At 39.5% G+C, this 26,010-nt stretch overlaps 1 protein-coding gene across 1 annotated transcript; it reads right to left on the bottom strand.

The window, feature by feature from the left end:
* Nucleotides 1-319: 319 nt before the first annotated feature.
* Nucleotides 320-25,639, bottom strand: TRMT11 (tRNA methyltransferase 11 homolog). The gene is made up of 13 exons (XM_042017464.1): nt 25,473-25,639; nt 23,473-23,538; nt 22,658-22,731; nt 21,351-21,432; nt 21,162-21,254; nt 19,984-20,118; nt 17,400-17,556; nt 13,175-13,255; nt 12,358-12,522; nt 10,908-10,980; nt 10,046-10,177; nt 6,702-6,822; nt 320-912 (listed from the first exon to the last, which is right to left on the bottom strand). The coding sequence occupies exons 1-13, from the start codon at nt 25,545-25,547 to the stop codon at nt 781-783; spliced, it is 1,386 nt and encodes a 461-aa protein (XP_041873398.1). The 5' UTR covers nt 25,548-25,639; the 3' UTR covers nt 320-780.
* Nucleotides 25,640-26,010: the final 371 nt, after the last annotated feature.

Genomic DNA, 26,010 nt, shown 5'->3' with positions numbered 1-26,010 from the left:
GGGAACCATTACTGATTTTATGCTGTTGTTGTTACTGGTTTAACTATCAATTTCTGAACCAAAAATTGCAGAAGTTGGCTTGACCAAGAGTCAAGGTTTAGGAATGCAAAAGCAAATCCAAGGTACAGATGAGCTTCAGATGTGGACAGGCTTCACAGGGCTTACTAGGCTCCCCAGAGTTTGTCAGGTCACAGAGGCTTTTCTTCTTGTGGGTTGTGCATGGGCCCGGTTGTTTCTTTGCATTTACTGTTTGTTTTGAACACTTGTGACCTTAGCCCGAGCAAGTGGAACTCATACAAGCAATTATTGCATGCAACAATTAAAAAAACCTCCCACCAACCTTGGTTTATTGTACACCATTTACAAAAAAAACCAAAACAAATGAAAATGATCTTCTTAATCAGCAACCCTTGATCACCACCACGTGTTTTTAAAACAGCCAGATGTTCACAGTTTAAGAAGCCAAATAATACTACTACTTTTTTGTAAATGTTAATGGTGAAAGAAGAATAATAATGATTTTAGTCAATCATAATTAGTACTTGGAAGTACAAATATAAATTAAATAAGATTCAAAAAACTTGTACAATAAAATCTGCTATAAACAAAGCTAATTAAAAAGAACTGCTCTCAACCTGGTTGCGGGTTTCATCTTGTTTTAAAATTAAAAGCAGTATTTATTTTTCTGAAGCATCCAAACAAATGTTCATATCCAGATGTCCTTACAAAGAAACATGGTCTTCATTCTTCTTTCTTTTTTTAATCTGTTTAAATAATATTTTACTTCTGATTGTCCTTTTCTTCCTTGGCAATCCTCTTTGTCACACCACTGAAATACTTCTCACGGAAAGAATTGTGTCCCCTGTACGGCATATACTGACCATCCAACAAGTGAGAGTTCTCATCTTGATCCTGCATGGCATCAAAAGGCAAACGTTAGACTGAGGGTAGTGTGTTCAGCATGTATTGCCACCACTTTGCTTCCAGACTTTTTCAAACCATTATGCACACGGATAAAGCAGTCAGGTTTTGTTTTACAATTGAACGGCACACACTTGTCACTGAAAATATCTCAGCCGACATCACCAAAATCCCACCCTTACATGACTAAATGAGCACAGGTACTGATGCCTTTTCTTGGTCTTAAAATCAAGAGTCATACACGGTTAGAAGGGGAAAAGGGATTTTACCTTGGTATTTATTTTAAGGATCCTTAGGTGCACACGTCCAGGTCATATATACTGGAATGCACCCCACCGAATATATATCCCAAAAGGTCTGGTATAACATTATAGGTTTTACTAATTAGCATATCTATCAAAGATTCCCCAATGAGAGGCTCTAGTGAGACCCCCTCCTCAAGGAACCTTCCCCTGGATGGTTCTACCTTGGTTTACAGAATATGTTCTGGAGAGGACCTTGGGGTCTGGGGCATACTGATCCCTAATTACAAAGCTTCTAAAATGTTTAGTCTCTTAGCTTGACAAACAAGTCCAAGAATGTAGGGAAAAAGCACTAAGAATACAGAAGTTGTAAAAAGGTATAACAGGGGTATAAAAGAAAAGGCAAAAAATCTTCATGGCATCAGTACCATGCCACACAGACTTCTACAAAGGAAAATACATAGGTCACTTTCCAGAAAAAGTACTGTCTGGAGAATTCAGTCAGTCAGAGGCCTGTGGAAGGCAGGTACAAACAGAAGAGGCACACAAATGGCTAAAATGAGTTCCTACAGTAATTGAAGCACATTCAGAGAAATTTTTTTGTGTGCAGCATTCATATATTTCTGAAAGTTAAAGTTGACACAGTAAATCCCTATACATAATACCTATTTGACACCAGCCAAGAACACAGTTTAGAAAATTGGCCCACTGTATATACAAAGCTTTAGTTCATTGTGTACTGTGGCTTTATACAATTAAGATACTTGTCAGCTAACATTAGCAATGCTGTAAGATAAACATTACATCAAACTTTAATCCAAGTGTTAAAGAAAACTGATGGTAACTTCTAAACAGTTTTATGCTTCTGGGTGATGTCAGTTTATTATTATGCTCAACAGCAGGAAGGAATGGTGACAAGCAGCCTCACACAGAACAACTGAACGGTGCGAGGACAAAATAAAAACAAGCACGAAGCAGAACCAAGCCTCTATTTCACCACGTGTTTCTTCTCAATTTTTTTTAACCAATGCAGTAACATAAACATTGGTTCATTACTTCAAAAAGTTTACAGTTATTTGTTCATACTTGAAAATAAAGTTTCTGTGGAATACTCTAGCATTAGTAGGAATATGGAAGTAGATTTTAGTCAGTATTTTCATATTACAAAAGTATTACAGTGCAAAGATGAACAGAATCCTAGGGGACAATCTCTCCCTTCAGCTATTTTGTAGCCTTTCCAGGTTTTAACCTAGCAAGATCAACACCTCTCCCAGCTTCGGATATCCTAATGAGCATTCTGAAGGAGTGAAAGAAAAGGTTTTTCAACAAAGCAAGACGCTCGTGTGCATGTAGAAGGGCCCTCTTCTGGACAAAATGAGATATTACTGTGAAGTAGCTCTCACCTGCTATCCCGGCAGACATGAGGAATGTGACACCAGCTTCAATCAACTTGCTAAATTTTCAGTGCCAAGTAGATATCTATTATGTAAAGCATGTACACCAGTAGCAGCAGCTCTATTTAAATACTGCATTGTTGGAAAATAGCAGAAGAAAATCACTTCAGGAAACATACTGCAGGCACAGTACTATCTGTTGTCTTTTGGTCACCTGTGAGAGACTGCCATCTCCATGACTGTTCTCAGGCTGATAAACAACAGGCTTTTAACATGTTTGTGAAAAAACCCAAAATTACAAAACGACTACAGACAGGCAGGAAACATGAAGGATTTAAGACACAGTCCTCTCACAGCCAGCCTGTACCGACTTCTCCAGGCCACTCTGAGGAACACTTTTTCTTCTCTTGAAATTGCAGGTCAGAAATCCTTCTTTGACATAAACATGTATTTTTATATCACTGGGATGTGTTTTAACAAGAATGCTATGTAATTCACTTACTGTGAGAAGTGGACGGGGTATCTGACCCTGAAGGATAATGATATATGGATCAAAGATGTTTTAAGATAAAAATTAATCCTCACAATCTCTAAGAGGTCACGCATTCATCTTGATTCTATAGGAAACAAAAGGCTGATTCAGGGGGAAGGGATGAGGGAAGAAACTACCCTCTCCTCTACCTCTGAGCTGGTTAGGGCAAAGAGAGGATGCGCTGTGCAGAAGAACAAACTTCAAGTAAAACACAGGTGTAATAGGGGCGTCTGCATGCACCAGATGGAAACACGCTTGGTGCACCACTCTACAGCAGAATCTCATCTCGAAAATCCAGGCCTCATCAAAAGCTCTGCAAACACTGCTCACTAAATGAGAGGAGATCTGCAGTCAGCCATGGATTTCTTAGGAGAGATTACAAATGAAGTTCCTGGCCCACATCACAGTAATTCCAGTTTAAGAGGTTCCATTCCCTACCTCTCCCCTGTACAGGCATGACTGTCTAATAAAGATCGTGATTGCTTAAAAAAACAAAAAAGCAAAAAACCCCAAACACCAACAAGAATGGGAATTGCTCCTTAAAAAAGATAAAAGAAAATAAGAAATCCTGAACTATTGGGAGATACCAGTCACTGTTGAGAATTACTAGTCAAAACAGTTTTATAGGCAGCATGAGAACTGATCAAAGTAACTGAAATTCTTGGATTTCAGAGACTAAGGATTTCCAAACAAATTCTAACTTACAGTATTGTGTATCAGGGAGCTGAATGTGTACAATGTGAACACCAGGAGATAGACTTCATTTAACTCTACAAAGAAAATAACTTGTCAAAAAAATCTTAATTAAATCATTTGTTCTAAAGGCAACACTAAAATAGGTGCTAGAGAACTCAAATAATGAAGCGGAGAAGAGAAGGGGATGCTAAATGGTAACAAGAAAACTTTGTTTTTCCTTAAATCTTGGCAAATATTAAGTGACATTCTAAAGATTTTTAGTAATCTAGCATGTCCCAGTTCAGCTTCAAGGTAATTACTCACATTTAGCTTTTGTTTTAAAAAAAGTCTTCCTAGCCTTATCACTGCTTCCTACCACTCCACATCTGGTGCTGGACAGTAGCTATAGAAACCACTTGTACTAATGTTATACAGCTATAAACAAAATGGAGCAGTTACCAAATGGGGGACAGCAGAGTCATATATCCAGGAACAGACACCGCTAAACTCAGTAGGAAAAATTTTACACCAGTAACAACTCTGGAGTGACCATGTGACATGGAAATGCTTGACCCATTCAGCAGGGTGGGTTTGTATGCCTGGTGCTTCATAGTCCCTTCCTGGGCAATCATACTGTCCTTCAGTCAAGTTTTCAGTTTCATCTTATTACATAATTTCTCTGCATCTCTCTTGGCATTAAGAAAGTGGGATGCCTTCCAGGGAGGGAAGAACATAGATAGGGCTCTGGGCAGTTGCCCCTGCCCCACCCACCCTGGGTTTTGGGAGGACAGTGTGCAGAAGTGCTATGGGGGAGGCGGGAGGGGAGTGTGCATTTTGGGGTGAATGCTGTACTGGGAGGAACAGTGGTAAAAGCTGTCTGAAATGGTAATTAAAAAAAACAAACCTTAAATGCTAAAAACCAAATAACTCCTCTGCTCATATTGTGCACATGCTGGAAAAGCCTATTCATATCAACACTGAGTTCAGGAAGAAACCTTTTCCAGTTGGCACAATTTCACTGTAAACTTAAAAAAACCAGACTGGATACTTACAAGACAGGGAGTTATATACCACTTTTGTGAGGTTTTTAATTCAACATATGATCTTCATGCTTATGATTTCTCATGATAGATCAATACTTCACCTAGACATACTCACTTTTTGCCTTCACTTTGATCTCCTTTTCATTACAAACAATTCCAATCAAATTGCACCACCAATTTCACCAACTGACCGAATTAATTTCCAGTTAAGAGTTTATTTGAAGTGTTAGTAGTGAAATCAAAATTTGCTGTGAAATCTGCAATTCCTTATTGGTGGCAAACACTGGGGAAACCGAAGAGCTGCATAATAACAGTAACGTGATTTGTAACATTTCTCAGCCACTTGCAAGTGCTGCACTAAGCTGAATTAAAAGGCACTTGAGGGCCTGTTACAAACCGGTTCAGTAAAGCAGACAGGAACTGTCTGGAAACATAAATGTTTGGCATATCCATAAAAATTCACTCTTTCGTTTAGGAAAAAGAAAAGCATACAAAACTCTAACTATTGAATTTTATGATCATATCTGGTGAGTCACAAGTATCCAATTCAAAGGTTGCTCAGGATATTAAGACAGGAAAAAACATGTTCCAGGTAAGGGACACTGGTGTAGGGAAATCTCAGACACCAAAACAAAGTCCTAAACCAAGCAGGCAGCAGCCAAGGATTCAACATGCATTTTGTTCTCTAGACAAGTTTTGCATCATCAGAAAACATACATGGGTTCTGGTATCTTTTAATTATCTAACAGACATCTGGAATACTGAATGTAAGCACTTGCACAGTCTTATCTAAGCAGCAAGCCTGCCAACAAGTCTCAGGTGCTCAGAGCTAAACATTTCCAGACATGAACCTGTCAAACCATGTACTGAAGAACAGGTGATGCACAAAAGGAGAGTAACAAATAACGAAAGTCTATTTGCAGGAGGGTGGATATATTTTTTAGGTTAGAATATGTTACCCTACAGCACTGGTAGCAATAAAACTGCTGTCAAAAACCTCCCTGAACACCCTGAGACACACGTCAAGAACTTTCATCATTTACCCTCCTGGTTTGCTACTGATGAAGTTGGCAGCTCTGAGGCTGAACTCCACACAGAGTGTTTATAGAAGTTCAGGTGCTGCTTGAGAACTGCAGTCACCATGAGCATTACGAACACAGCACTGAAACCCTGCTGAGTCATTAGTGCAAGCGCCACACAGACACAGACTGTATCTCCTGCCATCTGAAACAGCTCCTCCAGCTGACAAGGAGGGTACTAAAAATGCCTGCTCACTCCATGCATTTTCATTAAGAATTTGCCTCTCATGTGTTTAGCATCTCTTTTAACAGTATTAAGTGAGAGAAGCAGCAAGAGTGGAAAGGAGAGCTGAATGCAATATTCCCTGGTTCCAATGCCTTAATGTGTCACCAAACAAACAGAAGCCAGTGTGCTCTGCTGTACTTGTTACAATTTCAATATTATTTCAAAAGCTAAAATGTACCACTCTAAAGGTGAAATAACAGAATTTAGTAAGGTTTACCTGTACTGCAAGACCCACAAACACATTTAGTATTTACTTGGGGATCGAGATATGCTTTGAAATCAATGGAAACTTGGGCATTAAGGTAAAGCCTCTGTGGATGGGATTCACAAGTACCCCTAAGTTTAAAGATCTTTTTCACAATATCAAGGGGCTTTTTCGGGATGAAGAGCTTACCAAAAACTGAGAACAAAAAAGAAAAAACCAAAACCAGAACAGTCCCTTAAATCACTACTCAATTTTACAAAAGCTCTAACTCTGATCATAAAAACCAAAGCGTGACAGAAACAAGGATCAATGCTGAATAGCACGAACTTGTCACGAACACAACAGGTACTTTTTTACACAATATAATCAAGAATTCAAGCTTACCTTGAATTCTTTCACCTTTTCCATGGTTATGAGGCGCCTTGATGTGTGGCTGGAAAGCATCTGCTCGCAGTTGCTAATAAGTTTCAGGCACGGATGGCAGGGAATGATCTCTTCTGTATATCTGGAAGAAATAAACATTCACGGTGCTTTAGGCTCATGAAGTGCAAGACTAGCATCTGAAACAAAATTCTTACAGACTCTTTACAAAAAGGCCCGCAGTAGAAAGTTGTTATGTACCTGATTAAATAAATACAGATATTGGTGCTCCAGAGTTTTGACATCATATATTCCAATCATCTTGACATGCAGTGTGTAGAATAAATTACAACCTCACAGTAAAGAGACACTCCCCCCCATTTTCTACATGTATTTAAATTATGTTAATGTATGCACACACGGGCCTGCCTGTATAATTTCAAGTAGAAAATATCTCAGCCAGCCAGGAATAATAACTTATCCAGTCAGAGCTGTGATTTTAGAAACATATTCCACAGTCAACATATATGAAGTTGCAGGAATAAGAGACTTTACTCTGGCTCCCTAAAAGATCACTGCACTTTAATTTCAAATCTTATTAAGTCAGCTCTTAATAGACAGTGACATTCCTGAACTCCAAAATTTGGTGTTACAAATTTATCTCATTATAATTACTTTTTCTAATGGCAAAAAAAAAAAAAATCCACTGTCATTTAATATCAGACAGGATTTAATTATAAGCCAACATTGCTGCTATCTAAAGAAGCAAGAGTTAGTGTTTTAAATGCTCCACCTCATAAGCATACTATTTTCTATACAAAAAATGCTTTCTCTAGATTGCTTTTAATCCTTCTATTTCTCCAAATGCTGAAAGAGAAATTTAAAGATTTAAGAGCTTTGCATGGGACTACAGCAGCAAGAAGTATTGACCTAGCTAGTATGATAAATATGCAACGAGACATCCTTCCTATATACTGAAACATAAATCAGTCATTTATTCTTAGATCTTGTAATAAGCTTTCATGTAATAGTTACTAAAAGATAACACAGAAAATGGGTTCTGGTACTGTTAGGGACTATGATTTTGTACAAAACACCTGCTCCTATGATTCTCCAATGTTCGGGGGTCAACAGAAGTCAGACACTGAAACGCAGAACTGAACAACTTAACACCTATGACTTGAAGTTTAAAGGTACAGAGGAGGAGCTTTACATTTTTCCTGTAAAGAGGTGGATGTGCTGAATGAAAGTAAAGGTGTTGGTCTGGGAAAAAAGAGAAGTCAATGTAACAGCTTAAAATAGGATCCATCTAGGTGCTGGTGGAAAACTTGGCATTTCTTAAGATAACAGTGAACTGTTAAACAAGTCACTCAATACCAAATACAGATCTGCAAATAAGAAAAAACTCAAACAGTACTGCCTCTTTGCTTTGCTCCAATATTTCCAGACCACAAAACTACCTTTCAGTCACTTCTCATGTAGAAACAAGTATCTGCTTCTGCTAGGTGAAGTCAGAACATGCTTTTGAGAATGGAGAATGAAATTAATTCTCAACTGCTTTTTCTATTACACAAGACTTCTGATGCATCTAGTACCACCAAACTGTCTCTTTCTCTTACAAAGGTAGGCACTCTGCCACAACATTTTAAAAGTTTCTCTCCATAATCGTATAGAAGGCTGACTTTAATGGAATTACAAGAATTTGGACTCAACAATGATTTCAATGTCTGATTGAAAGAATAAACTGTGGAGTGAGATGCCATCTTGAAAAGGGAGAGATCATTATCACTTTGTTAAAAAGCCTTTTCTGTTAGCATTAATGAATGTATTCCTACATTCTTTCAGGTAAAACTCAGAAACAAGTAAGAAATACAGAAGCAGTGGTTTTAACAAACATTCAATTCAATACAGTTTCGGCTTTAATTTAAGGTAATATACAAAGATCTGAAAAAATGAAACTGAAGGCAGGTGTTGCCAAGGGATATTTGATAATGCAACATGTTAGCAGAAAGTATCTTCTCTTCCCCCCACTTACTTGCTTTAATGCCCCATGTTCATTTTTACAGCTGAAAATAAACTGACTAACCTACTATTCTATGCCAATTCTAGCAACTTCAGTATTTCAATTCATAGTAGGATGTACAAATTCACTTTATAAGAGGCAAGTCAACTAGACCTCCCCAAAACAGCAGCTGAAACTGATCCCCAATGTGCAGTTCCCTAGTTATCTGAAGTGAAACACTTTACACTGCTGTAGTGAGGAAGCATGCTTTTACCAAAGTTCAATGAGCAGACAGAAATACTCTGGTATCCTGAAGAACAAAATAAGTTCAGTAATTTTAAACAGATTTTATTGACATGAAAATTAGCTATAGTACTTTCAAGTGGCATTCACTGCTTTGTCTGTGAATTGTCTTACAAGAAAAAAGGCCGATGATACCAATTCTATTATTTACTAAAAATGCAAACTACTAAGTGCACTCTCCTGTTACAGAAGCATGTAACAGAAATGGCTCCTTTTGATTTCCAAATTTTCAAAACAGCATGTGGTATATAGGACTATCACAAGCCATTTCCATGGTGAAACCAGGGACAACCACCACTTTATATATCAGTATGGTTTGACTGTACATAGAAATACATGACACTGTAGAAACTACCTTCAGAGCACATCTGTATCTGGAAGCCACTTTGGAACAGCTACTGTACATCAACTTCTCACTTGACAGTGAACACTTTTTACAAAAACAAAACAAAAAACCCCCTCACACCTAATCTAAGAGATGCTGAAATAAGGCATGCAAACAGCTGTTTTTCCTTATAAACTCAGTTCTGATCCCAGGCTGCACTACTGAGCAGACAGGATCCCACAGTCTCTGCTGGCCTCTCTCGTCCCTAACAGGGCTGCTCCTGGATGCTTCCTTCCTCTCACTGCCATCTCTTGGTCACTTGACTTTTGTTTCTCAGCAGAAAGCTAAATCAGTAGCACCAAACCCCAAAGAACCAGGGATGATTTTTACACACCTCTATCAATTACTCTAGCAGAAACATGTACTAATACTAGCCTTGCTTCTACTGTCTTAGAAATCTATCTGCACCTTGAAAGTTTAACTTTTTAAGCTTAAACCTCAACCCACTGAACATGCATTTGCAATGACAAAGGCATTTTCTGTTTGGTAACAGTCAAGAATTATCTCCACTCAAAAGTTTCGTTACAAAATGTGATTTTCCCCATATAAAGTTTTAAAATATGAGGTCTGGGCATTACTCTTAAGTGCTGGTACTATGGAAGCTCCAGCTGTCCTGTGTCCCAAAGGAAAGCATCATCCATTCTGACACACAACACATCAGAAATCAACAGTACATACTCAGGCCTGTATATGGGCAGCCAGTAAACCAATCTTCCTCCCATCACCAGATGCTCTGCCGCAAACTTCAAGAGGTCAAAAAAGATGTCACTTAGATGGTAACTGGATGAAACGAAGAAGTGATTTTCTGTGCTACACAAAAAATGTACAAGTGTAAGTGAACACAAGAGCACAGGTAAAACCTAAATTTTTAATAATAGTAATTAAAAAAGAAAAACACTAAACCACAAAAGCACTATCTGAGCTTTGCAAAGCTACCTAGGACAATCCCAGAGCACAACTTCTACTGTGAGGAATACAACTTCTCAAGTGCCCCTGTAACTGTCTCTTTGACTTCCACATGTATTAAAGATGAGTCTAAAGAATCACAGGTATGTTGGCAATAGTTATTTTGCACAGCATCTTTTTAAATAAATTAGGGCAAAAGTCAGAAGCCAGGGAAGACCAGGCAGTGGAGAAGCCATGTGATACCTCTGAAGAGAAAGGAGCAGCGGAAAATGCAAAAGAAAAAAGGTTAAGGTAAAATTACAGGTATCTCAGACTGATTTTGCAGCCTGAAGGGACCAAAGAGAACTTTCTGAGAATAGGAAATACAAAGTAATGGTGGCTCACAGAGGTGAGAAATAGGATTCAAAATCTGAACATGCACGAAGGATAAGGAGGGAGAACAAAACCGAGAAGATTTCAGGAAGTGACATAGTGATTTTGCAAACAGAACAAAAAGGGGTTTCCTTCTTTAATTATAATTGCCACCATTTCTTAACTGCTGACAGCCAACCAAGAAGTAATAAATATTCTAAAACTGCAACTGGGTTTCCATTAAGACATTTATATTCTACAACAGACGAGACAGCTTCCCTACCTTCTTTCAACTGACTTAACTGTTTCCTTTTGTGATCCCATTCTGCGAGGAGCTTCTCTGATACCATATGGTGCTAGACAAAGCAAAAGCAAAAGATGCAGAGATGAGAACCTCACCCTTTGTCTAAATAACATAGAATTACACCATACATACATAACAGTGCACAAACTGTCGCTTGTACAAAGTTAAAAAAAAAAAAAAAGGAAAGTTTTTACAAAGTTAAAGTCAGTAAGGGAAGTTTCAAGATCTACTGAAAGTTTCTTGCTCCAAAAAGTTATTTTTAAACTGTTTCAAAGATATCCCTTCAGCTGTAAGAGCTTCTAGCAGCCTACATGTTTGCTACATGACAAAGGACAATGTTGTGTTGTTGGTTAAAAGATATTCCTTAGATTTCCAACTGGTATGTGGTAAATAATCCCATCCTTTTTTGTTGACAGACACAAATATGTCCCCTATAGCACTTAACTAACCTTTTTCAAAATTAAATTAAGTATATTGGAATTTCTTGTCATCACATTACACAAATGGCAATTCTCACACATAAGAAGAACAAGAGGACGCCATTTCTCATACATTTTTTGCACATTTCTAATAGCGTAACATACTTATTTCATGTTCAAAACATCTGAGTTTGTGAGACTTGTTTCAGCATCATGGAAGCACCAATGTAACCATTGCAGAAGTTTTACAAATTGTTTCACACTCAGGTCTAAGTCCATATTAAAATTCTACACTGTCTTGTTGCCAAGCAGGCCAAATAAAAATTAGCAAGCAACACACAGAGAAAAGTCACACTTCCTATTCCTAATTAATACAAATGTGTCATTGTAAAAGCCAGCACCTGCGATCAGAAACTGCTGTACCAACGTCTTTCATTTGTTCTCTTGGTTTCTTTTCCCTCTCATACACGACAAATGGTGTTCAGTACGGAGGTTTCTAAAAGACCAGAGGATCCTTTCTAACTGCTCCTGCTCCCAGTAGTTAGGTGTATTGGAAACACACCAAAATTTCTCTTTGGAAGCATCACATTAAGCACTTAACACAAGTCTCCAGAAGTCCACCAGAGATGCATCGCAGAGTCCAATGTGCTGCCAACAGCAATACAGACCATTCTGGTAAGAAGCCTCTATGCATCAATCATGTTATGCTTTTACTGAAGGAGACTTCTTCTAAGGATGATTTTCAGCCATGTTGATTTCTGCTGGTGAACATAACATTCTCTCCATGGAAGAAAGTACCATTGCCAGATTTGTTACACATTTATACCTATCCCTAAAATAAATGCAGACGTCAAATGCAGATCCAATTTCCACAGTGATGCTCCCAACAATCATCGCTGGAAAGGTAGAAGCTGCAGGCCTGAGCACTCGTCCAGACATTTAATCAATGTACACAGGCAATAATGTTTTAGTCACTGTTACTGGGCAGCAAAAGGCAGTAACAAACTCACGGTCAGTAATGATTGCATCAAACAACATCCCTTCTCTCCATATCGGTCTTGAAGAATCAGCAACAAGTACATCGAGGTAGTATTTCTCCAAACCATACTGTCGGAGATTAGCTCTGATATTTTCATCTGGCCCTCTCCATTTCTGGTTCTTTCTGCTTGCCTTGCCTGGGAGGGGAAGGGGAATGGAAAGGGGAAAAAAAAAAAAAAGCATACTCAACAAGAAACTATTATCTAAGAAAAGCTTTCATATACTCTACCATTTAAATTAAAGGAAAATAATTAAATGTCACCAAAATAACCTGTCAAAAGTACTTGCAATAAACTTCTCAAGTAGTAAAGAAAAACAAAAACACATGAGAAAAGTTCTCCTGCATGATCTGCATAGGGTGTCAAAGAACACATTGACAAAAATGCTGGTTTGCAAGGTGCTCTCTCCATCCACCAGACACAATTCTGTCCACTAGGTCAAATATAATTTGCATATTTTCAGAGAAGTAAGAACAGGATTAGGGTTCCTGGGTTAGGTTATGAAGAGCTTCTTCCCACATCACAGGTTAAAAGAGCACACAGCTGTGGTAATTATTATTTGGAACATTGTTTTGGTTTGCATTATTATTTTTCAAAAATATTTCCTGCTTAAAAATAAGATAATATCTTAACTAGGATGTATGTAAATTGGTGAATAAAAGTAAGTATGCCCAAAGAAATCCTGTGAAGATTAATGTTGCTTTAAAATCCGCTAAGTATCATCCTCTACCATCAGTATTCTTAAATTCCAGAGAGTAAGATTTCAGTGCCTTGGAAACACGTAACATACCTAATCCATGGATTGTGTTGTAATCTATATCAGTACCACACACGTATGCCCCAAAATGTGCTGAGGAGATTAGAAGGCCACCTATACAGGGGAGAAAAGAGGGAAAGTATAAACTTCTGTCATAAACATGTTAGGATTTTTTCCTTAGGAACTTCAGGAGTCTACACCAGCAGCACACTAGACCCAAGGAAAAAAAAACAAAACAAACACTAAAAACAGAAGTAGAACTATCAACCAGTTAGAATCACTATGTAATTATAATCAGACATAATAACACTAAGTCCTTTGTTTGCTATACATGATTTTCCTTATCTTAATATGCCCTATGTCACTCCTTATCTCTGGAAACTGTCCAGGAGTTTTGTTTATGGTTTTCTGTATTTTAAAGCAGTAAGATCCTTTAATCATTACACAAACCAAAACTTTTGATTCTACTTTGCAAGGAGCAGAATTTCAAATTGTTGCCAAACAATTTGAAAAACCATCACCAAACAAATGGCAGTCCTACTATGTCTGTTCTCAAAGACAGTTTCTTTAACTGTGTCTAAAAATCAAACTTGTGTAAGGTGGCTATTCCCCTGTTGTAAGAAACAATGGTCAAGAGCCTTACAAATGTCAACATCTCCAATGTAAACATAACTATAAAAAAAATCTGTTTTGAAGTGTGAAACCTACACACAAATGCGTTTTTCTGTGAGTATGCTGCCTATTTTGTCAGTAGTTTTACCAGTGTACTTATTCTGTAATAAACCCATTTTTTTCATCACTGCTATTGCAACCCACCTTCCTAATTAAAAAAGAAAAAAACACCCTACCAAAAAAGTGTGATTTCCCCTTGAAACTGACAATAGCTGAACAGCCCATAGAAAAGAGTAAATGACATTACCTCTTTAACAGCTTCCAAATGAAACAATGGACAGACTGCACAAGATGACCAGATACCTGTGTGGTCAAGTTATTAGTAAAGAGGTCTGTGGCTACCAGAATGGTTTAGAAAAGAACAGCAACTGAGAACAAGGCTGTGAACCCCACTGATGTCAACAGTCCTGCTAAATAAAGGGGATGACTGTTGCGGGATGAAGGGCTGACAGTGTGCAAGCTGCCTGGGGAGGTGACACCAGTTCTCCCATTCACCAGGAGCATGGAAAGAAGCATCTCAGGTAGCTGCACTGTCCTGAGCCACACACTCAGCACCAGCAAATCCCTAATGTGCCCTGTGTGCACCAGAAAACTTCTACACCATCTGGTAACAAACTCTACCAAAACCAAAGGTGAGCAAGAACAAAAGAACTTTTAAAATTCCTCTACTTTTTCTTGTGAAATGGATCAGGGAAAAACAAGGTTACTCACCCCAAAGGAATCACCCATTTCCCTTCTTGGTTGCAATCCCTCAGAACAGATGGGCAGTACATCCAGAGGGTCAAGACAAATTTAGCTAGCCCTGACCCCAAGTATGGCATACCACCCAGTCCTATAAAAAAAGTAAGAAGAAAGTCCTTTGCCCATCTAAGAATATTTTTAATCACAGGATAAAAAAGAAGCTTGGAAATCATTAATTTACAGCTTTTAATATATCTCAGCTTGTACTAGTTCAATTGTGTTCCCACAGAAGGTGCATGAATACTTAAATACCCTCATATGGCCAGCCCTTTGGTCAGTACATGAAACAGATGCATATAAAGGGTTAATCAGGGAATCACTCTGTCCCTGGTGACTTTTAGCAGAATGATGGTGGCACAGAACTTCATGCCCTTCTATCTTACACTATTCTTCCACCTCTTCAGCACGGATGAAGGCTGGTCCTCCAGGATCTCAAAGGAAAAACAATCCTGTCATTTGCAACTACGCAGTACCACACGTATCCTCCAAAGGCACTATCAAGGACATTTCTGAGATAACCTGAACTGACTGTCTGGGAGGAAGCACAAAATATTTAGGTAAAAGACTTGATTTGTTTTCCAGAAGCTTCCAGGCCTCATTCTGCCCAACACTGAGCAAAGAATATCTAAACAGTTTATGGAAGTTAAAAACACAATCTTGGCCATTCCAATTCTGCTCGACAATAATAAGGGGAATCAAGTCTCCTAAAAGCCAGCCTGGTCAAAGAGCACTTTATATTCCAAGGACAAATGTCAATTGTCCACTCTGACACTAATGTGAGAGACTTATGATTTGGCTTAGGCAGCAAAAAATAGTTTGTTTCCAACAAGCAAGAACCATTTTGCAAGGCTATTCTGATTTGGTATTATTTACTTTTTCAGTGTGAAAAACCAGGCAGAAACCCAGCCAGGTAACAAAGCTGCACTGATAAGGAAATCTGAACTGCAGTTCTTCAAAATGCTAGTCAGATCCTGAATATATGTTTTTCCAAACTCATCAGCTTAAAATCACTGCATCACTCTCAACTCCAAACCAGTTCCCAGAAACTCCAGTGACAGGGCACTGTTGCACTGACAATCTTGAAAATCTTCTAAAGGTCCTCAGGAGACAACTGAAATTCCTGGGGTTTACTCAACAGAAGTGCAAAAGCCGCTGTTATTTAGTCCTAAATACACTCTACTGACAAATGGCATGCCACCCAGTATCTCCAGTGTCCCCTTTAATCTCTAGCCTTTATATTACAAATATCTAGAGGGAAAAAAACCTTAAAATTGTCATTCAAACCACTAGGCAATTTGGGTAGAACTTTGAATACGCTACCTTTTGAACTGAAACACAACATTTCTTTTGAATTTCTATAGCTTCACCATTTCTATACTATTTTTCTTCTTCTGTCTTTGCCCTTTCTATTTTTCTTCAATTTTGGCTCCCAAGAGAAAGAATGCTCTCAGATTTTTTTTCATTATTTAAGTTAGCAGATTTTTACAATAAGTCAAAAAGCCATAAACACCAAAAAGAAACCAACTGCTCAGAGATAAGTACAGGAATTTCCTGAACCTTTCAAAGGACAAGCACAAGGAAGAGGAAAAGATTTTGTAAGATATTATTACATACGAAAAAAATCAGGTCATATATGAACAAAAATCTAAGACAAAACCAGAGCTCGCCAAACCCTTCGGTTACTGAAAATATTATATCCATGCTCTGTTTTCTATGGCACAGAGAAGACACATGCTAATAAGAATTTATCCTACTAGTGACCCTACTAGTGTTGTCTTCTCTCTGCCTAACTTCTCTGAAGTGATTTCTGCAGAGAATTTTCTTCATTTTACCATTAGTGTAAGTATTTTTAAATCTATGCTTCTCACATGTGGTCACCTTGATTAAAGTTCAGCAAGTTGAACACGAGTCAGCAGTTCCCTGGCAGCCAGGAGGGCCAACTATGCCCTGGTATGCATCAGGGACAGCGTTGCCTGCCAGGCAAGGGAGGGGTGACTCTTGGGGTGTCCTCTGCACAGACAGGAGCTGGACTCCAATGATCCTTGTGGGTCTTTTCTGACTCAGGATATTCTATGATTCTATTCTAGGATTCTAAAATCCAGGTCAGAAACACAGCCTTTGTTATTTTTTTGAAGAAACTACTATAGGTATCTTAACACAATATATTCTGGTATAATTATATGGCACAATCTGACACAACAGATCAGCTATTTCATGTACAGCAAGTTTCCCTGAGGCAAAAAGTACTTCTGTGCCATGCACAGCAATATGTGGAATAAAAGCTCCCCCTCCTGGCTAAGGTAAGAAAAATTCAGCTGGGGAAGGATACCTTGTGCGAGCAATACTTATCCTGAAGATGGGCTGCAACGGAGCAACAAAGTGCTCCTCAAAGAATGCTATGACCTCACTGTTGCTATATTTGTTACACGACCACAACTGCCCTGAGCATTCCCCTAAAGAGCCAGCTCCAAAACGCTGCTCTTCCTAATATCCTGAAAGTGACTGCAGGAAGTGCTTGAGCCAAATTCCAATTCTCGGTCACTTTGATCTTAAGCAGTCCATGACACGCATGGATTGGTGTTTAAGCCATGTGGCATAAAATACAACAGTGAAGACAGACTTTTTAGAAGTGCAAAATAAACTACTTACATCTTTGGAAGTTGGTCTCCTTCCCCCAAAATCCCTTTCAGGTTAACAAACCATCTATTTTATAAACACCATTTTGCCTTTGGTATCATCTCAAATATCAGCTGAGCACCAGAAACCATGGCACCAGGTAAAAGAGTGGTGCAAGCACTAACACAATCTTCCAATTTTTCCCACCAGTTGAAAAAAATATATATACCTGTTCCAACAAATGGATCATATACAACATCGTTGGGTTTTACTCTGGCGTGGTTTGCCATGATGAAAGACAGGCAGGCATCCATGCTCGTATTCCCAATAAAGTGTCTCTTCTTTACACTGTAGGATTCAATGAGTTCTCTTTGGCCATCTGCAATCTGTTGGAACATTTAAAATCCCTGTCAGGTCCTGGATACAAGATATAAACAGACACACTAGCAGACTTGCCTTAAGTGACACCATCCAAGACCACATCACCTTGTTTTTGACATCTGAAAAAATATGACAGACTTCTTTCCAAGCAACAGATCTCTTGGATCAACATCTAGGTAAATTCTTCGAGACACAGGTTAAAAATATATAAACATTTTAGAGAGAAAATTCTTTCAAAGAAGTTAACAATTAGAGTAACTTTGCTATTATTCTAAGAATCTGAAAAATAATTCCTGGCAATTCAGAGTTAAAAGGATTTCAAAAATATGAGGATTAGAAATGCACGTTAACACGTGTGCATACACACACATGTTTAAGGTCATACAGAATTTCTTCACTGGCATTTCTGTCCCACTCAAAATCTAAATTTAGGATAGCGTTGACAGATCAGAATTTAAGGGAAAAGCAAAAAAATACCAAATGCTAACATTTTTACACCAGACTTCCAAAGTATGCTGGAGAAGACCAAAGCAATCTGGAACAAAACATGTTCAAATACTATCCAACACTATACCCCCCACCTCTGCTCAGCATCAGTCTTACTGGGTTAACAAGATACACCTGCCTATTTTTTTCAGGTTGGTTTACTCATTTTTAAACACTTGGGGAATTCAGCACAGATGTGACAACAGCTGCAATGTTCTGCAGCATTGCCACAACCCAGGGTGCTTGCACATTAATCACATGCATGGAGAATATTCACAGGCCCTAACAGATCACTTGAATCTCTAACTTCCCTGTACACAAGCCACTGACCATAGCTGTACAACCTCTGCAGTGGTTCTCCCTCCTTCCAGCTGCCCTTGACCCAGGACACTGCAAGCACATATTCCCATCAGTGGCTAGTGTCATTCTGGGAGATATCCTTTGAGAAGCCACTTTTTCCTCACAAAAACATGAAAGACAAGATCAAATTTCCTCAGGATATCCTAATAATGCAGCAGGTTTAGAGTGCTTATGGCCAACAGGCAAGAACATTTGTAGCAAAGACCACAGATGACAGGCTTCAGAGTGTTTTTGTACTTGGTTCTTTCTGCACTGTCAGTGTTCCCTCAGGCAGGTATCTGCCTGTGGGCTGGACCCACTGATGTCCAAAGCCTCAGGGATCAGTCTGCACTTTTCCATGGAGGTGCCTGTCAGGATCACTTGAAGCACTTAGAGAATGCTCCAGTGAGGCTGATGCCACTCAGCAGGCCCACTAGCCATCTACAGCTCTGTACATCTTTCTATGTGTTTCAAACAGGTGGTTTCAGCTGCAGCTGTGTCCAAAAAAATGTAACACACCACCCTAGCTGTGCAGTCTCACTGCTGTGCTGAGTTCTCTCAGTGGGTGGCAAGATAAAAGTGTGTTGCCAGATACAACTTCTGTAGTGGTTTGGTCCAAAATACTTATTACTATTCACCTTCTGTGAGGTAAGAATTAGGAGAAAGCAAAGCAGGCACAAAACTTGAAAGAATATAAAGAAGTTTATTAACAGACCTAAAAGAAGGAAAAAAAAATAAAATCACACCACACCTTCAGAACTCTTCTCCTCCTCCCACCTTTCTCCCTTCTCCCACTGACAATGTAAAAAGACAACCCTTGAGATGTCCAGTCTGTTTACCACTTCCATAATAACCTTGTTCAGTTCACTTAGGGAGAGGAGTCTCTCTTGCTCATGCTATGGAGACATCTCCACAAGAAGTTCTCTCATGGCTTCAGTATCACAACGAGACAGCCACCCAGGTGGGTTCTCTGCTGGCATGTGAGAGTCCCTTCCCCTGACTTGCAGCTTTCCCCACAACTGCTTTCGAGGGTCCAATCTTGAGCTACTGGGGTACCATTTTAAGGTTGAGCTGTTCAGAAACAAAAGTTTTCTTCACCCATCTCTGGGAGCATCTTCATCTCTAAGAATAGAGGCCCTCCTCCTTTCCTGGGAGCAGGGGGAAAGGTGGGGGGAGGAGAAGAGTTCTGAAGGTGTGGTCTGATTTTATTTTATTTTTCCTTCTTTTAGGTCTGTTAATAAACTTCTTTTTATTCTTTCAAGTTTTGTGCCTGCTTTGCTTTGTCCTAATTCTTATCTCACAGAAGGTAAACAGTAATAAGTATTTTGGACCAAACCACTACACTAAATTGGTGTTTCCGCCCAGTTACAAACTGAACCTGCTACAACTTCATTTTTTTCCACCTCTGAATTGTTCAGTAAAGACACTTTTTCCTAGTCACAGTAAGGACTCCTGAGAGCATACAGCATCAGAGCACTACGCAGTGACAGATTCAGACAATTGTATTTTTCTGCTTCTATTAAATGTCAAAACATTTTTTTACATTTAAACTGAAGGACACTCTCCTGAAAGCACAAACTTATAAGAACTGAAATAAGCATACTCACCCATCTACCAAAATATAGATGAATGGGCTCTTCTGGAACATCATTTGGGTTCATTCCATAATCTTCCAAAATCCAAAAGATGTGTTCTGGATTCTTTAAATTTACTTTTCCTTTGAATGGAAGAAATTCAAGGGCCTATACAATAAAGAAAAACAGAGTAAAAAAAACACAGGGTCAATTTTTTAAATAGGTACCTTCCCCTACAAGAAAAAAAAAAACAAAAACAAAAAACCTACCAAACAAAAAAACAGCAAAAAACCAAACCACAGTTTCAATTGTGAGAAATGGTATATTAGTATTAAAAAGTACATTCAATTTTCTCTGGATTTTTGAAATGCCTTTCTTGTAAATAAAAATAGCTCAAATGATTAAGGATTAGAAATCAGGACCATACCCTTTTTATTAATTGAACAGAACTCAACTTTAGAAGAAATTAACCGTGCATATTAATTATGCAATTTTCAAGCTATAAGAACAACGGGATGTGAAATTTCAGTGACGTGCAGCTACAACAATTTACATACTCAGCATTATTTCTTTTACACCAAAACTGAACAATCAGGGAAGAACATCTACTACTAATACAGATAATTTCAGTCTCTGTAAATGAAATAAATTGAATAAATAGCTGCCAAAATAGAATGTGGAAGAGCAGAAATAAACGGTAATTTGGAAAAATTTTCTAATTAAAATACAGATATAGTTAGGAGGAGAGCACAAGTGCAGACAAGAGCATGATGACAGAACAGGAGATCAGCACACAGTCCACAGCTTGCAGCTGAAGTCACTTGTTCCACATTCTTCAACAATAAAAGCCTAATAAGGAGATAAGTAACAGATTTTCCAGAAATCTAGCACTTAACTCTAGCCATTTGAATCTTATATTTTTGAGCAATAAGCTTCAGTTTCCCTAGCACACTGGGCTGAAATCAGCAGTGATATTTGTTTGGCTTTGTAGATGCCCTACAGAATCAGTTAAGAGGGGGAAAAAAAAAAAAGTCGTGAATTCTGAGGGAATGTTAATTCAGACACAAAGATCTCATTTAGACCTGATAAGACATAAGCCATAAACTTCCTTAAGATCTTCAAGAAACCCAAACTTAAATGCACTGATAGCATGGAATAGGAGCAACATGAATAAATTAAACTAAACAAACATTTCTTAACCATCTACTTACATCAATCTTTTTTATTTTGTGTGCTTGGGTCAGCGTTTTATTAAATGTATGAATATGTATTTTGTAAGTTGAGTCTGACTGTAGATACGGAAGCTGAAAAAAAAAGGCAAAGACATTTTCATTAGTACAGATGCAGTGCTATTCAGTGGGCTTACGGAACCACATTATCCAGATTCTTTATATGCATACCATCTTGTCTGCTGGATAGTTCTTCAAAGATGCATAGAGCTCCCCTGCAGATCTTCCATGGCCCCACAGTTCAAATATAGACCTGAAATTACAAAGTTTTTGAGAGTGCAGTCACACAGCAGGGAAAATGCCTTACAGATACTTACTCCTTTTAACCTTCTTAACCAACATATTTAGGCTTTACTTCATGAAGTGTTAAAGTGTGGCATTTAATTCTTGACAAATGTTTTAATTTTTGTTTGTAACAAGGACAGGCTTATTTTTAATTCTAGGCTGATGTTTCACTGATGCTTTTCTTTGTTTGGTAACATGTACCAAAAGTTTCAGAGCTTTTCATATTGATTAGCAGTGCAATGGAGGTGCTCCAGTGATCTTATTCTAAAACTAACACTCCCTACAACCAGCAGTAGGCCAGAAAAACAAGCCATGGGCTAGTTATGCTTCCTACATAAAATCAGCATACATTAGCTGAGAGAGCACAGTGTGCAGAACATCTGCAAGCTGTTTTGTCATACTTTACTTCCATAGTTGCCTACAGCTGCTTTTTGATGTGCACTGCTCCATTCTTTAGGCAAGAGAGGAGAGTCCAAGTCATTTTAGGTAAAACTGAATACCTGACACAATAAGCACTCAACAGGGACTATGCATCACTCTGCAGAGGGGCCCAAGCTCTGAAGAACACAGCACAAACACCAGAAATTTAGTACGGTCAGAGAGACATAACATACCTATGCTGCTTCTCATCCTGAACCATACCTCAAGGCCTCTCTCACGTGCCTCACTGGAAAGCATGTTATTCAGACACCTCTAAAAAGATGAACAATCACTCTCCAGCATATTCCTGTGCTCTTGAATTTCCCAGAAGGGACCTCTGCTGCAGCAGTCTGAGCTGAAGGCTCAGATGCCAGCAATAAGGGAGGGTGACACAACCTTTCCCTTCCAAAAGTGATTGTCAGTTTTTACATATCACTGGTTTTACCTTTTAATTCCATACATATTTTAGAACAAGCCACTAACTCAACATTATTCACGGCACATAAAACATGAGTGATGCTACAAGTACTGTCTCTGGAGTGAAGAACACCATTTTGAGACCCTGAATTGATCATACACTGAGTAAAGAGCACAGGCATGCCATGCAATCTGACCTACAAGAGTCCTACAGGCTCCAGTAACATCTTCTCAATTCTAGAGGGAATCAGAGACTCTTTATTTTATGACTCCATATAAAATGAATATTTGTTACACTATAACAGAACAAAATTCCACAGCTTATGTTATTATTTATAAGCTTTTTCATCTCTTACTTGGCACATACTGTCCGCTTCATTAGACCCCTTGCCATCTCTTCTGAAGGAATATTGAGAATCCAGAATGGAGACTGCAAACAAGAGAACGTAAATGATGCAAATACCTAGCTGGAGGATGTCACATGAATTACACAACTACACAACTCTGTTCTATAAAAACAGAACATGCATACTAAAGATCAAAAAAATTAATAAAAAATAAATACGCTAACTTTAATCATACACAGAACATGGGGATAAAATAATTTATTTGAGACAAAACTATTTACTCAGCTTGAATGTCTGAGAAATTCTGTTATGTATTTAATTTTTCCAACATAATTTTGACTTGGTAAAATATTGTTTGCACTTCTCTTGATTATTCATCCTCTAAAGACTGAAAACACCTTGTTACACACAAGCAGTAACTAAATCCCAATAACATTCTCTGACCAAGCACTGAGACCAGAATCATACAGCTTCCTAGCTGCACTCCTCATCTGTCTCACTGATTTTGAGGCAAACACCAATTCCAAACTGCTGTTGAGTGTTTTCACGATTTAGCTATCCTAAAAAGCAAGGAGAGCCTCCCAGCAGATGGCACTGCTTCTTTTCATGCTGGTAAGTGAAGACATCCTGAGGTGCATCATGTGCATCTTTTTTTCAGTTCTGAGTCTTTACTGAAATTGAGAATTCCTCATTTTTGGGAAGATTCCTGATTTTCCTAAGAAACTTCAATATTTATTCAGCTACCTACATTTAACAAAAATACTGTGAAGAACATACTTGCATACCATACATACACTCAAGTAAAATATTTGGTCCCAACTTACATTTACACGAATTTCCTGCTCGCCACTGAACTGTCCACCACAAAGGGAGAGCAATGATGTTATTTCCTAAAGTGAAAATATAAAAGTCAGGCTTTAGAATCATTAACTAATAAAGAAAGAAAAAAAAAAGAGGAAAAGAAAGGGCAGCATAACACAAATTCTAGTGCAGATGGAGGACAGGGCAGAAGTTCACAAGTAAATTCAGATTGTATATACTGTTCATGGACTGAAAATTAAGACTTTCCTGCTATAAAAACAACTTTCTCTGAATTCATTGGCAAATGTCAGCAATCAAATCCCACTGTTTCGCATTTTCTCCTTCATCAGAATCTTTACTGTTCAATCCTACACTCTCACAACAATACTCCTCTTACAATATTACCCACTCTCTTCTTAATATATTTTCCAGACTAATTCACATAAAAGTGATGTTTCACTAGTAACACTGACCCAGGGCCAGGATCAGCAGATCATCTGGCTAAAAAATCTGTCCTTGCTTGTTTCATAAAGTTTTTGACAAATCACGTCCCTAACACAGCTCATCACAAAATCAAACAAGCTGAGCAGTCACCACAATATAAGAAAAGGGAAATGGCTCTGCTTTCTTCAGCAGCTATATCAACCAAGTGTCACCAAAACCTTGGTATTAAAAAGAAGAACTTTCTATGTTACATATGTACCATCTTCTTTTTACTTTATCTGATGACCGTTCCTAAAGAAAAATGGGGTTGATCATAATAAATACATAAATTCAGGTTCCAGTCCCACAAAGCAAATAGTAAAAAGCAATGCACAGAAAAAAACCTAATGAAAACAAGGAAAATAAATTATTCAAGACACACTAAACATTTTGTAACATGCATAATGATGAGCCACCAATTCTAACAGAATAACTCTGTATTTCAGCACTATTTTAAACAGTAACATACTATCCTGGATATTATTAGCTCTTCTAAACGGTGCCTAGAAGAGCCCTTAGGGTATCAAAAGTTCTTAAAGTGTATGGCAACTCTGTAAGTTATTATGGGAAAAAAAAATAATCACAATTCAACTTTACAAACTGCATGGAAACAAACACTCAGGATCACAAGCCAAAAGCAAGCAGCCCTCAGTGCTGCCGGTGTGAGGGAGCCTCACAACCAGGACACTACCAGGGCCTTGGATATCTCTGCTCCATCCCGGTCATGACAGAGCCCTAGGACTTCAGAGAAGCCCCATCCCTGCTGCTCCCCAAATCTTACTGCTGAAGACCAAGATACCTGCAACCCTCCTGGCCTCACACATCTCCATAAACACGTGGGACAGAGAATCACAGGCTCAGTTTGGCTGGAAAACATCTCTGCAATCATCGAGTCCAACCGATGAGCGAACACCACCCTGTGAACCAGACCATGGCACTGAGTGCCACATCCAGTCTTTCCTGGAACACCTGCACGGACGGTGACTCCACACCTCCCTGGGCAGAGGGCATCGGGAGGGCACCTCCTGCGTGCCCAGGGCAGCACCAGCCATCCCTGCACTCAGGGCACACTGGCGGGAGCTGACATATAACTTAAACAAACTTTAAAGTCACCAAAGCCAAAAACTTGAAAGCACTTTTGTAACCCCAGCTTCCACTTCTCTCATGGAGCCCCAAGTACTCTGCTGGGAACCTCTCCTAGCGCCAGAGGCTCTGGAAAAGCGAGTAGCAAGGAAGATGCTGCCCTAAAGCCACCACGCGGAGGCTCTCCATGAGCCTGGGGCAGAAGAGGGAACCTCATGCCTGGGGATCCCTTCGCACAGGACGCGGGGACCGGACAGGGAAGGGGCGCCGGGCGCTCCTCGCTCCCGGCTCTCCCCGAGAGAGGTGATCCCCGCCGGGGTCCAGCTCCCCCGGGCACACCCGCGGCCGCGCTGCCCAGGAGCGCCCCGGAGGAGACGGGAGGGGAGGGGAGCGCCTCGCCCGGTCACTGCCCCTGGCCCTTGTCCTGGCCGCGATCCCAGCCCCGCACAGTGCTCACCGGCAGGCGGAACTCAAGGTGCTCCTGCGCCAGCAGCAGCAGATAGCGCCGAAGCGCCGCGGCCGCCAGCGCCATGTCCGGCCATCCCCCGCCTCCCGCATGCGCCGCCGGGCGGGAGGAGCCCGGGAAAGGGCGCGTGGCGGAGAGACCCCTGCAGCCCGTGCAGCGCCGAGGGCGGGGTACGGGGTGCGCGGACTCTTCAGGAATTACTGCTCATTTCATCTCCTCGTCATTCTCCTTGTAGTTTTACTTTGGGTGTGCTAATTTATCACGCACGCCACGTGTCAGTACAGCAGTGCCTGCGTATGGCTTGTAAATAACTCCATGTACACTGGGGACACTCTCAGGGGCGTTTCACTGGCAGGAGCGCGCTGCGGCCTCTCCCGGCCACACTTAAGGATCTGGAGCATTCAATAACATTAAGAATTAACAGGTGCCAAAGGAGTCGCGTTCGTTTTTCCGTGGGAAGGAGGTCAGCGCCGGCGGCGTGGGTGTCGCAGCAGGTAGAGAAACACGTTCCCAGGAGAGGAGCAGAGGT

This window comes from Corvus kubaryi, unplaced genomic scaffold (assembly GCF_017639235.1).
Source record: "Corvus kubaryi isolate FWS band 111438036 unplaced genomic scaffold, C.kubaryi_AGA036_p1.0 split3-73, whole genome shotgun sequence".
In the NCBI taxonomy this organism is placed as follows: domain Eukaryota; kingdom Metazoa; phylum Chordata; class Aves; order Passeriformes; family Corvidae; genus Corvus; species Corvus kubaryi.
Note: the sequence above shows the minus strand (reverse complement) of the source record. Positions and strands in the feature narration are given on the sequence as shown.

Bases quoted from the DNA above. Each gene is read 5' to 3' on its own strand.
- TRMT11 (XM_042017464.1), bottom strand. From the start codon at position 25,547: ATGGCGCTGGCGGCCGCGGCGCTTCGGCGCTATCTGCTGCTGCTGGCG. The intron at 21,433-22,657 runs GTAAGAGATGAA...TTGTAATTTCAG, and splicing joins AAGCGGACAGTATGTGCCAA to GTCTATATTTGAACTGTGGG. The intron at 17,557-19,983 runs GTGAGTATGCTT...ATGTTCCAACAG, and splicing joins ATCTATATTTTGGTAGATGG to ATTGCAGATGGCCAAAGAGA.